This window comes from Pygocentrus nattereri, chromosome 25 (assembly GCF_015220715.1).
Source record: "Pygocentrus nattereri isolate fPygNat1 chromosome 25, fPygNat1.pri, whole genome shotgun sequence".
Lineage (NCBI taxonomy): Eukaryota > Metazoa > Chordata > Actinopteri > Characiformes > Serrasalmidae > Pygocentrus > Pygocentrus nattereri.
In genome coordinates, this window is record NC_051235.1 from 18,969,496 (window position 1) to 18,984,495 (window position 15,000).

The 15,000-nt window shown below is 40.4% G+C and overlaps 2 protein-coding genes across 10 annotated transcripts in view; both read right to left on the reverse strand.

The window, feature by feature from the left end:
- slc9a5 (solute carrier family 9 member A5) overlaps positions 1-1,708 on the reverse strand; it is a 46,895-nt gene extending 45,187 nt beyond the window's left edge. Inside the window, exon 1 of the mRNA XM_017706166.2 lies at positions 1,287-1,708. Within this exon, the coding sequence (XP_017561655.1) occupies positions 1,287-1,530 (244 nt within the window). The 5' untranslated portion in view covers positions 1,531-1,708. The remainder of the gene's footprint in view (positions 1-1,286) is intronic.
- A 1,010-nt stretch (positions 1,709-2,718) lies between these two features.
- The window catches only part of fhod1 (formin homology 2 domain containing 1), a 79,970-nt gene continuing 67,688 nt past the window's right edge, over positions 2,719-15,000 (reverse strand). For 5 of the 9 annotated variants that reach the window (XM_037534514.1, XM_037534513.1, XM_037534520.1 and 2 more), the window contains 12 exons: positions 13,610-14,535; positions 12,163-12,318; positions 11,827-12,009; positions 10,796-10,915; positions 9,196-9,357; positions 8,636-8,826; positions 7,321-7,513; positions 6,931-7,096; positions 6,619-6,681; positions 6,277-6,351; positions 5,805-5,978; positions 2,719-4,423 (listed from right to left, as the gene is read on the reverse strand). In XM_037534514.1, the coding sequence (XP_037390411.1) occupies positions 4,344-4,423; positions 5,805-5,978; positions 6,277-6,351; positions 6,619-6,681; positions 6,931-7,096; positions 7,321-7,513; positions 8,636-8,826; positions 9,196-9,357; positions 10,796-10,915; positions 11,827-12,009; positions 12,163-12,318; positions 13,610-14,535 (2,489 nt within the window). In that variant the 3' untranslated portion in view covers positions 2,719-4,343. Of the gene's footprint in view, positions 4,424-5,804; positions 5,979-6,276; positions 6,352-6,578; positions 6,682-6,930; positions 7,097-7,320; positions 7,514-8,635; positions 8,827-9,195; positions 9,358-10,795; positions 10,916-11,826; positions 12,010-12,162; positions 12,319-13,609; positions 14,536-15,000 lie in introns of those variants that run through there. The other 4 variants (XM_037534519.1, XM_037534518.1, XM_037534516.1 and 1 more) reach the window with 3 other exon arrangements.

The window sequence follows — 15,000 nt, forward strand, 5'->3', positions numbered from 1 at the left end:
CAGAATTCATCATATTCAGCTATCAAATTTCATGGAGATAAGGTGGCAAAAAATTGATGTAAGTATATCATTTAAGAGTTTTTTTTATCAATAACTGCTCACATCTACTAAAATACTGAATAAAACACAATACATTGTGTGAATGGAGTGTAATAGCTCAATCAGACCTATAGATCTTATTATTGTGCATAAAATAACAAACAAATCGCTGCTGTCAGAAGAAAACCTTGTAGCTACATTTTTGTCATTTTTCAGTTTTTGACATCATTTCAAAGCACATATTGCCCTTTACACTGTGTAAGTTTCATGATGAATGGAGCAAAAGAAACGTATCAAAATGACTTGGAAAGATGTCTGGTTCCATTGACTTGCATTAAAACTACAGTATGTGTCTTCTTTCTCCTGTAAAGCTACCATTTTGGTGATACGAGGTTTTCTTCTGACAAAGGGAAATGTAAAAATACATAGTGATTCCAAACTTTTGAACGCAGATGTATATAACAACAAACTAATGTATATAAAAAAGGACACTAGACTGGTTAGACCTGTCATGTGTTAATTTCCTACAAAACAACTCACCACCTCAAAGGACGAATGAAACAAAAAATAACGTTAATGTTAATAACTAAAATATAATAAGTGATAATAGGCTCTGTTTTTAAATCCCCATCACTCGCAGTTAATAAAACAACGGTTATGCGCTGCTATAGTAACGGCTGAGTAGCGACCAACCGGAGACTGGAAAGGAACGCGGAGAGCCGCACGCGCCGCTAACGGTCCGCTTTGCGGCGTTTTTGCCAAAACACGCGAGCAGAGAGAACCGAGAACCGAGAGAGCAGATAGAGTACAGAGAACCGAGAGAGCAGATAGAGTACAGAGAACCGAGAGAGCAGATAGAGTACAGAGAACCGAGAGAGCAGATAGAGCACAGATAACCGAGAACCGAGAGAGCAGATAGAACTCAGAGAACCGAGAGAGCAGATAGAACTCAGAGAACCGAGAGAGCTCAGGGGACCGTGAGACGGCACTTCCTAACGGTCCTCTGAGCTCTCTGTGGGATCTTTACTTCAGCCACTTCTTCACCTCTCAGCCTCAGCACAGGGCGAGCTGGAGCCGCGTCCAGATCCACACACTACCTCACACTAGTCTAAAGAGCGAACCTCTGCTGGTGGAGCACTGTTTGACACACGGAGCCTCAGCACTAACGGCCGATAAAGGACACTGTTACGGTAACTTTCCCTCCGAGCCGCTCAGACTGCGCCACTCGCCGCGGCGCTGTTACTCACAGATTTTGGCCACGCTGGCCACCAGGAGCCAGATGGCGATGATGTAGGGGGTCTGGACGTAGCTCCATTCCCACTGCACGATCTTATATCCCCCTCCGTGGTGACTCGCCCCGCCGTCCTCGTGGTCCTCGGCGGATCTGGCCAGCGCGTGCCCGGGCTGACCTGTCGCGGAAAGGTCAGCGGGCGCCTGGCGCGCGGCGCTCAGCAGCAGCAGCGGCAGCAGCAGCCAGGTGAAGCAGAGCATGATTCCCCCCCCTACGGCCGCTCCGCCGTCTCCATGGGCCTTTTATGGAGCCCGCGGTGGGACGCCCCGCTCCGGAGCCACAGCACCGACACCTCCGCCGCCGCTCAGGCGCTACGGCGGGGCGGGAGCAGCGCGAGCACGTGACGGAACGTCCGTTAAAGAGCCGGTGCACGCGCACACACGCGCGCGCGCGAGGAGAGGGAGACTGGAGGAGCCGACAGCAAAGTTTACCTTTAGGGTGGTGAGGAGCTACTGCAGCTCAACGCTGTACACAGCCGTGCTGCTAAATCAACCACTGGAAGCGTACGCTCTTAAAAACCATGGTTCTTCAAGGGTTCTTTAGTAAAGGCAACTGTTCTACTCTTCCAATAAGAGCCATGAGTTCTATATAGAACCATTTCACGCTTAAACGGTTCATTAGTTTGAATGTGGTGTATATGGTTCTGTATAGCAACAAAACGGATTCTGCAGTTGTGACATAGTCAAGCTTGTACACAGAGAAGAACCCATTTTCAAAAATGCGCCGTGTTTCATATGGTTCTATACAACACATTCTCCATCAGTCTGAAGAACCATTTCACCATGCAAAGAACAACTTAAACATGAAATGGTTCCAGGTAGAACCACTGCCTTTACTAAAGAACCCTTGAAGAACCATAATCATTTAAGTGCACACGCCCCTAAATAATTCAAATAAATATGAAATGTTAAATGAACAACTGAGATTATGGATTTGACCCATATTGTGATCATTTTTAGATTAATCTTAGTCTATTCATCACCATCATTTAATCGTCTTCCTCGCGCACATACAGGACACAGTTATTCCTAGGAGGAAAAAGGTAAACAATGCTGGGAGAAAAGGTTCATTTTAAGAGGAGTCAGTTATTTATGACCAAGTTTAACGACATTTCCTAAGGAAGAAGTTGGAAAAATGTCTTCCTTTAAGGCAAAATTACAACTCGACTACACCTCTCCCCACAATCCAACCACTCTAAGCATGAAAGGAGGGGAAAATAATTCTGTAAATAGTGTCCAAGAGCCAACGAGTAGCTTCTGTGCAGGTGACATGTCTACAGGAGTCTGTGCAGTGGGTGCAATGAAACAGCGCCCTCTGCAGGACAAAATTAGAATTCACAAAAATTCAGCTGACATAATGAGAAAAAAAACATGCAGCCAAACACCACAGACTTTGTTAAAATACTTTACTTCAAAGAAAAAGAACTCCAGAAACTTTTCTGAAGGTCATACATACAAACATGTCGGGATAAAAATACTGTGCATACTGTCTGCTGTTTGCATTAAAACGTATTGTATATGTGCCAACAATGGTAAGAGCAGGAATCTCTTAACAGTGGAGCACACCTTTAGTGATACATTCAGGATGAAAACACATGCGCTATGCATTACAGGGTTTAGGAGCACAAAACAATACCACACAAAGAATTCCAAAAGAGTGAGTGGGAGTGCAGCCAGCTAAATAACCCCTACAGGCTACAGCTTTATGTGCAAAACATGCAGTAGCCATAAAATCCTTCAAAAAATAATAAAAAAAAATACTCTAACTGTAAGAATTTCCAATGTGATGTGTATTTTATAGTGCTAAAGTTAACTAATGAACTGAACAGTTGTAACAGAAAAATCACAGTGGCTCTTCAGAGAGAAAGGAAAAACAAAGCAAAACCTGTTAACTAGGTCAAAGCAACCATTGGATTAGACCTGAAATTAAGACTCTCAGCATCTAGTTGTGTTTTGGTTCAATAGAGCCCAAACATGAGCCTGCAACTGCCCCACCCCTAGCCGACATTGAAGCATCCACAAACCTACCGAGAAAGTGTTGAGATAAATAATAAAAGTGAAAAAAAAAAACAAAACCAGAACACCGCAAATGAACGTGACCTAGTTTATATCCCCCCTAATCAAGATCTCCTTGTGAGTGAGGATGATACAGCTGACCTGTTTGAGAGTTTTGCCCAGTGTTACTGCTTTACACTGACCACATCAGCTTTTTTTTTTTTTAGCTGAGACAGTAATATTAAAAGGGACAGTTCAGGAAAAAATAAAATTGTGTCTGAAGTTTGCATCTTTAATTCTGTGAAGACAGCCTAGGTCATCCAAAAAGACTTGCTTTGGTACAAAGACATTGGGTGACACAGACTTCCATTATGTTTAGCTACACTAGCAGCTGAAGCTCCACTGCAAATCTAAAGATACCAAAAAATGTTTTTCCCTCCTTTTCTGTTAAACATTCATTTCAGAAGCTGAACTGACCCTAGATCAGAGTAAAACAGTAACTTTAACAAACGTGTGCCCATACTGAATATTCCCCTATATTCAAAATCTATACAAAGCCAAACTTTGACCAATTGAGTTTTGCTCCTTTTTGAATATGCGCATGTGCTACATAAGAAAATGTTCTTAATTTATAAAAAAAGAACTTGCACCTGTACAAAGTGTTTCTGCTAAAACTTACATAATTGTTGGATCATATATATTACATTAATAGAGCTTGTCTGGTGTTTAATACTTTAATACTCAAATGTACCAATTAAAACACTAAATCATATGTGCTTGCCTGTCAGGAGTCTTTTACAGTATCTGATAATAGAGAAGTTTAGCGTTTTGCATTCAGTTCTTGTAGATAAAAGTTCCATCACTCAGACAGGAAGCTGAAGTGCGTCTGCAGCAGATGACTAAGAAACAGTCTTCACTGGGAGAACAGCTCAGTTCGTTCTCAGGGTTGTCTAAATTTCGTCTTGGATTCTTCCATCCTTACAGCTGATTCAGTTGACCCTTGATCTGTTACTCCAGTCTCAGACTTTCTCTGTAGCCTTGTTGAGACCCAGTGCCTGCACCACATCCACACTCAGTCCACTCTTAAGTGTCCTTCTCACTGCAACACAACACATAAAGCTCTGTGTTAATACTTTGTAAAGATGGCATGGGACCACTTATTACATTCCGATGCTAAAGGCTTTGTCTTGTTCTGTATGCTATCTGTAAACACAATGGAATAATATATATTAGTCCAATTGGATTTTGTTCAGTGCAATATGAAGTGCTTAATAAAAATCATTGGTCAGACCCAACTCACCAGGCTGTAATATTTAATGCCTCTGAAGGCCTTAGTTACCTGAATCAGGCGTTTTTGACTGAGGTTTGAGCTAAACTCTGCATAGTGTTAGGTCTCCTTGCCCAGGACTGAACTCCTGGTCTACATGGAGCATGTTATAACAGTCCATAACAGTCTAAAGGCATCAAATACATTCATTCAGGATTGAAGGTGTGTGTGCTCTCCTTTTGTGAAAGATAACCTATGAGAGAGTGACCTAGAATTAGGATCTTTTTTTCCTGCTCTAGCCCATTTCTCCACTGTCAGGTGGTTTAACACAGCAAACAAAGGGAAGAAGAGAGAAAAGCTGCACACAAGCCTGATCTGATAAGAGATATTTAGGATTCTCTGCAAACAGAGGAAAGGAACGAGTCAGATTATGGCCTGTTTTGGACACAGTCAAATCACAGCATCTAAATACCAAAATAAAATCCTTTGTTTTCCCCTTTGGATTGAGAACATACCCAAACTTAACTTTCACACTACACTGAAGGCCAGCAGTCCCTGGGGCCAGACTACTGAAGATGAAATATGTGGGATGTACAATATGAGCCAAAGAAACTGACTGATTCCAATTTTTTAATTTTATGTTCTTCTATGTTCACATTACAACCATTATTTTTTTGTCCAGATCTGATCTTCCTGCCTTTATGATTCATATCAACTTATGTTCATACACAGTATATGATCTAGAACCATATATGACAGTGGCTCAGGTCTGATTTGTGTCTCCACATAAATGAGAAAGAAAGAAAAAAAGAAATAAGAAAAAAGGTACATCGGACTGTTCACATTAAGACTGCCTGGCCTCCAATTGAATAAGTATCCAATCCTTTGCAGGGGGAAAATGGGAAAAAAAAATGTGTGTGTCCACACAGCTCTGGAAAAAAAAATCTGATCTGTGCCACTTCATTCTTGTAATGTGAACAAGGCCTTCAAAGTCTTGATTTCAAGAAGCATCACTTAAGTAGTGCATGTGGAACAGCTGATCAGAAATGAAAGCTAGCAGTCTCAAGTTAGATGGTGAAAGCCATATGTTGTTAATGAACACCCCAATCATTTGTAAACTCTGGCTTTGATACATTTTTGCTTAAGCCATAATACCACCAGTAAACAAAACTAATTTCAGTAAGTCCCATTTAATAGTTTGCACGTTACTCACGTGATTTCCGGTTTAGCCGTGATCTTTTCCTCTCTTTAGGGCTAGACGCCCTCTCAGAGGGATTCTGGGTAACAGACTTGACAAGCCGATCCATGATCTCATCTGTGGCATCATCTTGCAAATTTGCAATGTCCTCTTTGCCTGTAGACGGTGATGGACAAACTTGTCCTACACCTGCGCAGCACCATTGTGAAAATGCATTAGTAAATTATTCAAAAACAGAGAAGGACTGATGTAAAGGACAAACTGGGTTTGCAGTCATAACTATAGAGTATTCACACCATTTATAAATCACTACATCCATTCAAATTCAGGCAATATGATTTGTTAAGGACCCACTTCAGGTTAATCCACAACCCATAAGTACAAATGCGTATAAATAGAGACTTTGCATGTAGCATTGTTGCGTGTTATGTGATTTGGAACATGCTTTCTTATTGCACATGCCATCGCCATGCAGTCAGCACGGTACCTTCATCACTTAAGCCCTGTGTTGCTGAGTACCCGGATGGTGAAGTAGGCAAACTCTCAGAATTATTAGACCTCTCTGGAAGATCAAATAGTCCAGTTTTAATACTGGCTTCTGTTAATGCTGCTCAGCTGAGCTTTGGCCAATAAGCAGTGCTAGTCAGCACATAGAAAAAGAATTCTCGTGATGATGTCTATAAATTTGTCCCTCCACAATGCCTCTTTTCTAATGGACAAAAGGCCTCAGTTGAGCAGCTATGAAATTAGCTTCCTTGTTTTAAAAAAAAAAAAAAAAAAAAAAAACACCTTCTGTCTGCACACCAGCAACATGCAGTATGTGCTCTACCTTCATCATTAGAATCCTGGATAGGTGAAGTGGGAGTAGTAGCAGAGGCAGCTGACACCAGCTCTGTTAGAGGACATGACTCAGTTACAACCCCAGACCTCTCTTGCTGATGGACAGGATTTTGTTATTCTCTTCCTACAAATGTTTTATTTATATAAAATAAGTTTGTAATTTAACTAGACTTTACCATTATCAAGTGTTAAATACACTGTACTTTCCATGTATGCTGCTGTTTCATGACAGCAACAAAGGTAAAGTAGGGACTAGTTATCTTATTTTCTAAGGGACTAGCTCATAAGGTGATGTCCTTACTTCGTACAGCACGGGATCTGCGCAGTTTGCTGCGGTCGTCATTAGCGATAAGAAGGTTCTTCATGTTCTCATGTTCCTCTTGGGCTGGCTCGGCTTCTGTTGTCGTGGAGACAGGGGAGGGGCTTTCCTGAGAGATGGACGGGACAGCTCCAGAGAATTTCTCAGTCTGCAAGAGTATAATAGCTAATTAGAGAACGGGAGCATAGACTCACATTTAAGGTAAAAGCAGCTCACATTCTTAAAAAGAAGGATATGAATAGTGGTAATACAGGTTTCAATAAGACATATGACCGTCACATGATATACCGTAAATAAATAAGCTTCCTGGCTGAATACGTGCCCTGATCTGTGTCTAATGTTACTCAGCCTGAAAACGTATACAACTTTTACCTCAGTGATCATTTTGCCACGGGTCTTGGTACGCTCTCGGTGGGCCGCACGCTTGCGTTTCTGGGTGAGGACTCTCTCTCTGGTGGTACGGTACTCCAGAGAGAATTCGCTGATGATCTTACAGAACTGGGTGATTTTAGTGTCCCGGACTGAGTATGAAGGCTGACCCAAGTACAAAAGGAATGAGTGAAATCTAAGAAAGACAAGTAGATGGAACTGAAGTAATAGTTGGGTGAAAAGTTATCCTGACAAACTGACTGGATAACAGCAAAACAGCAGCTGTTTGTCCATTTAGATAACAGTATTTCAGAAAAATTACAAGAGTCTATTTTAAATTACTTAAAAACTCAATGTAATGAGGCAAGTGTATGATTATTTAAGCATGTAGTTTAAACAGCCTAACTGGAACCTCTTCTTAACCTCTTTTACCTGTTAGCTACATTAGGCTTGTAGCTCCAAAACAAAAATAAAGAAGCAGATTTCAGAGACCAAATGTATCTCAGATGATTTGGGGTAAAGCCAACATTACTAGGAGTAATTTGACTTTACGGCCCATTCTGATTTCTTTACAGAACAAAATGCCTGCTGGATGAATTTTGGGTTTTTTTTAATTAGCCTTTTTTTCCTTTTTTTTTATATAAATAGAAGCTCACATTGTGTAGGCGATATAATGAAATCAGCACATTTCCAGAACTTTCTGGATTTACCCATTTTTGCATCATAAATAGCATTACTGTCACAAAAGCTTTAAATTCCATTTTGTTTGGATGTTGATTTATTCATTTTTCTTTCTACAAAATGTCATGACTGGACTGATAAATGGTAGAACACCTATAATCAAGTATTTTCAGATTAACTTGCTCCAAAAGTTAAAATTTTCACTCTCTCGAAAGGTTACCATTTTGGAGCTGCAATGTTCAGTCTGCAGTGATTCATTTTTTTTTTTAATTTTTTTTTTTTATGGGCCAAACTTATAAAAATGAATCCAATAATGTTAAAGTGGCAAGAGGCAACTGGCTGTTTAGCACAATAAGCCAATCATAATTATGCTAATTTGTGTGTACATTTACATCATAAAATTTAAACATAAATAGTGAAAATAATAATAAATAAGAATAATAAATTGGCCAGCTGCATGTTTGGAGCAAATGTCCAATTCCAGTCTTGCATCCCTGTAAATTACAAAGATACGGCTACAGCACAGAAGCTGTTTGTCTAAGCATAAATAAAACTAAATAGAAATAGCTTTATAAACCACAAATTAAAATCACTAACATTCTTTTCTGTGCACAGAAATCACAGCATGTTCTTTCACCTGTTAATAATGCGCCTGTGCACCACTTTGAGAATGATAATTCTCTCTGTGCAGTCTTTGAGGAATTCTGTCATTTTGTTCTTCAGCTGAAGTTTTGTCTCATGCTTGGCCATCACCTTGAGGTTGTCCCATGACGTCTTACACTTCCTCTCCAGCTGAACCAGGTTGTCAGACAACTGCTCAAAGTCCACCTAAAAGAAATACAAAAAAAAGAGAGCCAAAACACAAACAAGAAAAGGGAAGAATCAAAAGACTGTAAAAAGGACATGAACAATTATAATATATAAAAAATAAAACCCTAAAAACAGGAATGCATGACTAATTCCTAAAGATTTTTCAGATAGAAGTACTGACACAGGACTACCCCAATATGTACAACACAGAATAAACAATTGAGGAGTAAAAAACATAAAAAGCAGTTAGATATACAGTTATCCAAACACCAACATCCAACTTAGATAAAAGTGACAATAACAGTTATTATTTTAAGGGCATGACATGCAAAATGTAGGACTAATATAGGCTTCAAAAGAATCTGCTGACAGGTTTATGAGGCCTACTTTGGCAGATCTGGTGATGGCAGAGATTTCTGAGTAGACATCTGTTGTGTCAGGGAAATTTTCCACCACGAAGTGACAGCAGTGATGCAGCAGAGACTGTCTGTGTACTGTATCCTTCACCTCAGTTACCTTCTCCAGGTAACTCAGCTCAAACCCCTTAGCCTGCCAAAAAGACAGAAGATGAGAGTCAGTGCCTCAAGTAGAACAAATGTTCTTGCTCTGTGAATTAATCTGAGGTAAAATCAATTGTTCAAAATTGGATATAATGAAGGTTCATACACACTGAAAAGGTTGATAAAATATCAGTTTATCTGATTCTACATTAAGCTGATGGCTACAAGTCTAGAAATGTTACTTAACACTCCACAACTTCAATTACTGTGATTGTAGGTTTATGGACATATATTTTGTCTCTACATGCAGTTAGCATCCTTGCATTGTTGAACAATATATATGACAAACAATATGACAAATGTAGCTACATCTGTTGTAAACATGCCTCCTACAGCAGTTCTGAAACTGTACACAGCAAGATTTTTAAAAACTAGGAAAACTCCTTTCTAATGGTGCATCAAGGTGGTCAGAACTTTTGAAAAACTACAAGCAATGTAAAATCCAGCTAGCTGAAGTTACTACAAGAAAGCCAAATATCACGTCCATATATACTAGCCTCTACATCCATGGCTATCCATTTCTTTCTTGCTGTGGGGTGTTGGGAAAATACTGTGATGCATGCTGGGTACTGATAACCACTAAAGCCACATTTCTTACCCACCTTATAGTGGGCTCCTTTTCAAAAGTTAAAGGTCAAAGGGCCTCATTCACAGACCATTGTTAAGAAATTTCTACTTACAACCCACTTAAGCAGTTTTCACAAATATTCTGACATTCACCAATGTTTTCCTATTTGGGATTTGTTCTTAGGTAAGAATACAATCTACACACAGTCAAGAGCACAAAGGCATGAACAATTCTGTGGTTTAAGATCATGTCATGAATCTGATTTAGACCTTTTCTTAGAAGCCTTCTCAATGACAAATTTAGGAAAAAAAACCTCAGGAAGATATTGATGAATTAGGCCCAGTGTCATTAAGTGATTTCAGTTCTTAGGTAAATGAATCATTGTTTAGAAATTAGATATGAAAAATCCAATATTAGGGTATTCTTGGCCTTTGGAGCCATTGTTTTCAGTAACTATGCAGCAGAAATATGCTTTGAGAAAAACCATGATCTCAATATTGACTACTTATAGCAACCCTATAGCATAATTAAGATGGCCAGAATAGAGCACATTTACATTCCACACAGCCTTAAAGTAGCCACTATCTTCAGTCTTATCAGCCAGCCTGTCTCTCTGAAGGTCATCACATCTGGCTTGTTAAACTTTAGATCTTAGCATCCAACCATAGCAAATGTGCAGAGTACTAATCGTCTTTTCCTATCACAGTTCACCAGACAGACAACAGCAAAGGATTACTGTAGCCATGCCGTGCTGCTTATGTGTAAAGTGCACCAGGCTTTGGACCTGGCCTTATAGCATGCATCAGATTTCTCACATGGCTCGTTAGCTTCATTAAGGTAAATGAGACACTCTACTCACGCTGGAGCTGTTGAGAAAGTTGCCAATGGCCAGCAGGGTTGCTAGGATACGCTTGAAGGTTTTGTTCTTGGCAAGCTGCTCCATACCAAGCTTCAGGTCGAAAAGGGGCTCGGCTATCTCCTACAGGACGAACCGGAGAGGAGACAGGGGAGTTATAAATGATAACAAGGTATCAAAACAGGGAGACTTGAACAAAGTATAATTAATGCCTGAGCAGCATAAATTATCTTCAGTCCACATTCTAGACAACAACTGATTCAAATTCTATAGAACCATGCCAAAAACATACCTTTTGCCTCATATCAGTTTTTTTTAATCTTTCTAGTTACTTAAGTACTACATGTTTTAACTTTCCTATACTATCTTTACCCATGATAAATGAGGCAAGCACTACGCAAGTTTTTGAAACCTCTCTGGTAGGAACATGTAATTGCACACAACATGCAGAAAAATATTCTGTAATGTCTGTTGTGATTCGGGCCCATTCTCTGAACGAATGAATCTGTTGACCGCACTGAATTTCAAAGGAGTATTCGAAGGGAACCCTGAGGATGTAAGTGAATATTCTACTATTTTCATCATATTTTCATCACTATAAATGTTGATTTTGTAGTTGAGACCATTAAAAAGGTCCATCCTGAGCCTGTGTATGTGACGTCAATATATGAATACCTACTGAAAAACTGACATGAAATCTGATCTGATACCTCTGACTTAAATTATTATTTCAGGCTTTACAGGGTGACTCACAGCAGCACTCATTTCATATTTTATGCTGTTTCTTTCCCCTCTTGACTCAGTAATGCTACATCTTCCACTTAAAGTTGATTATTCATCAATTATGGAAAAAAAAAGTTGAGCTATAACTTTAATTGCAACCTTATAATAATAATAATAATAATAATAATAATAATAATAATAATAATAATAATAATAATAATTAGTAGTAGTAGTAGTAGTAGTAGTAATCTTCCTAAATGATATATTCTGTGCACATGCAAAGCTTAAAAAAAAGGGAAAAGATAGGTGACCTTCTCTAGGCTCTCATAGTTGAGTTTAAAGGCCCAGAGCTGCAGGCGTGCTGTGAGGCCACTGATAGAAGACAGAGTGAGCAGGAACTGCTCCGCTGTACCCAGTGGCATGTCCGGATTTGCCAGCTGTGCCTCCTGGATCTTCTGCTTCTCCTCTTCTGTAGGAGTCATAGTCAAGATTTTCTACAGAGTGAGAAAGTGGAGTGAGTGAGAGAAGAAAAATAGAATGTTGTTAAAGCTTTACAAAGGGAATGTCTCATCAGCACTCTTCCAAGTGTAATCTGAGAAAAGTACAAAACTGCTGCTCTCTTGTGGATGAAATGAGTAGTGCAGTACCTCAATCCCCTCTTTACTGATGGCAAATTCATCAAAGTTGAGGATTGCAGTTTTGATGACATGCACAGCAGGTAAAACAGTCATGCCGATGTTGATGGCATTGCTCCTCTTAGGATCAAGAACAACAATTTCCGGCCTCTTCACCTCCGGACCTTTCTGAAGAACCAAGAGAAGGAGCAATTCACATTTGGAACAGGATCGCTACCCTTAATAGCACACCATAAATGTCTATGTCCTGTCATTATGAGAAAAGTGAGCCCAGGCGAAAGGGAAACATCCTTTCTGAAAGCAACACAAGTGAGGGATTTCAATCTAAGTTTCATGGTAGGGGTGGTTGATTTGGCAAAAATACTGTATAACAACGCAACACTTGAGATTATCAGGATGCAAGATGTGCCTTACAATATTTAGGTTCTCTGAAGTTGGAACAGACAAAAAAGCCCCAGAAGTGCAGAAGTGTTTACAGGTAACACTACCAAAAACTACAAGAACAATGATTTCCGTATCCCATACTGAGCTACAGTTCATCTAGTTAAACAGGACTGATTTTGCTCTCATTCTAATGATGCTCACAGATGGTCAGTGTTGTTTAAATATTAATGATATTAACAAAATACTCGGAAAAGCATTCTGTGGCATAACTTCTTCTAAGAACTTCTTCTAAGATCAATTTTAACAAGCTCAACAGAACTAAAGTTCAATCTAAAGTTGCTGCTACTTGTGTCCAACCGCAAGTGTGAACTAATATAACACGACATTTAAGAAATAATGATACAGGCCGGTATGTTCTTTGGTAGGCTGAATAATAGTTTTACGGAGCTCAAATGCAATTGCCTTTTTTGTTTTTCCAAGAAACATTTACTCTTATCTGAATGAATTTCTTTATTAGTACCTTCACTTGTGTTCAAACGAATTGTCACTGTTTTTCTGTGCTTTATCCTTCCCTGATAACTTTGAGAGAAAATCACTTTGAGAGAGTTACACTTCATCAGTGAGGCCCACATCATCCTTATATTTCATAGTTTTCCCTGAGATCAACTTATAACCTGGGTGTGAGTTTACTAACAAAAAACAGGACATCATTTTTACAGAACAAATTTGCCCCTGTTTATCCTTTAGAATCAAATAAGCTGTTGTTGTTACTGTGCCTTTAAGACTGATGCATGTAAATGAGCCCTGTTCTTATTGGTTTCACTGTATTGTGCTTCATTCACAATGTTTTGAGACATTACAAAAAAAATTATATAAAAACAGGAAGTTTTTGCAGCTTGGTTGCATGGACTAGGGAATGAAAAGCTTTGAAAATGTAGCAATGTTTATATTATATCAAACTGTTATTTCAAATAAAGGGAAGAAAATTTGGTTGTCCAAGATATGAGGTCTATAAATTTAACCATACTTTGCCTGCTGACTGCTTCATTGTTTGTCAGATATGTCTGTATGTTACCTTTGCAACAGGAAGATCCTTCGCCTTGGACTCAAACAAGTGCTCCAGTTTGCCTGTATCCACGGTAACCTTGTCCAGCGACGCCCACACGGTGCCCCGCCCAAACTTGCACTTCCTGGGGCTGTCTGGCTGCTTGAGCTCCTTCCAGAAAAGCTTGACTGTTTTACATTTCTTGACGAAGGCTGGGTCTGGGGCCTGAGCGGGAGATGGAGGAGGCACACCTGGGGGAGGAGGAGGGGGTGGTCCACCAAGACCTCCAGGAACAGGAGGAGGTGGAGGAGGAGGTGGGGGAGGAGACATTCCTGCTGGTACAGGAGGAGGAGGTGGGGGAGGAGGAAGGGATCCTAGTCGTCCTCCTGGTGGTGGAGGTGGCGGGATGCCATTGACCATTCCTGTGTCAAAAGCATCTACGTCCAGCACGTCAATGTCCTCTTCTTCCAGCAGGTCGGAGAAGTCCAGGTCTTTGATGCGCAGGGCTCTGGACCTGGGATGAAGCTGATCCCATGCATCCTGGCTGTTCCGGGACAGTGGGGTCATCATGGTCTTCTCCAGGCTGCGTGAATGCGTCTCAGCGTCAATACTATATTGTGGTCGCACCTGCCGGTGCCTTTGCTCCTCCGCCAGCCTGGCTCGTGCTGCTTGAGCAGTGCCCTCTAGCCCCTCCAGCTCCGCCCGCCGGGATGCGTCCTCACTGGACTGGGTGGCGCACGAGCGCAGGTTGGACAGACGGCCTACAAGGCTGGAGATGCTTGAGTCCTCCGACCCAGAACTGCCCCCAAAAGAGTCCTCCGGGCCGGGGCTTTTTAGGGGCGGTGATATGCCGCTGGTGTTGCTGGTGGTGGAGGACTTAGCATAAAGCATGTCCAGCATGAACTTCCTATCGTTGGAGAGGGTGCTGTGGCTGCCCTGACGCTGCACGCTGCCCCCTGTAGGTGAAAGAAGAAAGGATCAGCTCGTATCAGCTTGCTTCACATGCAGTGCACACTGACGCAGGACCAGCTCTTCACTGGGATCCGAAAGTGAATCATTAAGGGATTCATTTGATTAAAAAAAAAAAAAAAAAAAAAAACACGTACACAATTTTCCCTTTACCTCAAACAAAGTAAAACATGGTACATCACATGGTAACATCATAGGAGAATCAAATGTTCTGAATTTTTAATACTTAGAATAAAGTCTTTTATAAATTAAGTATTTCATTTGGTCCATTAATCACATAATTTTTTACCCAATGTAAAAGGCAGCTGAGATTTTAAAATTATGTACTTTTTTTTTTTTTTAATAATGACAAAACAGTGAGCAAAAGGTTGAGCACAAAGAGAAACACAACAATAGATCATCCACACTGCAAAAAATTCAGCTCATTAGTCACAATGGTTTGGAAGGTACAG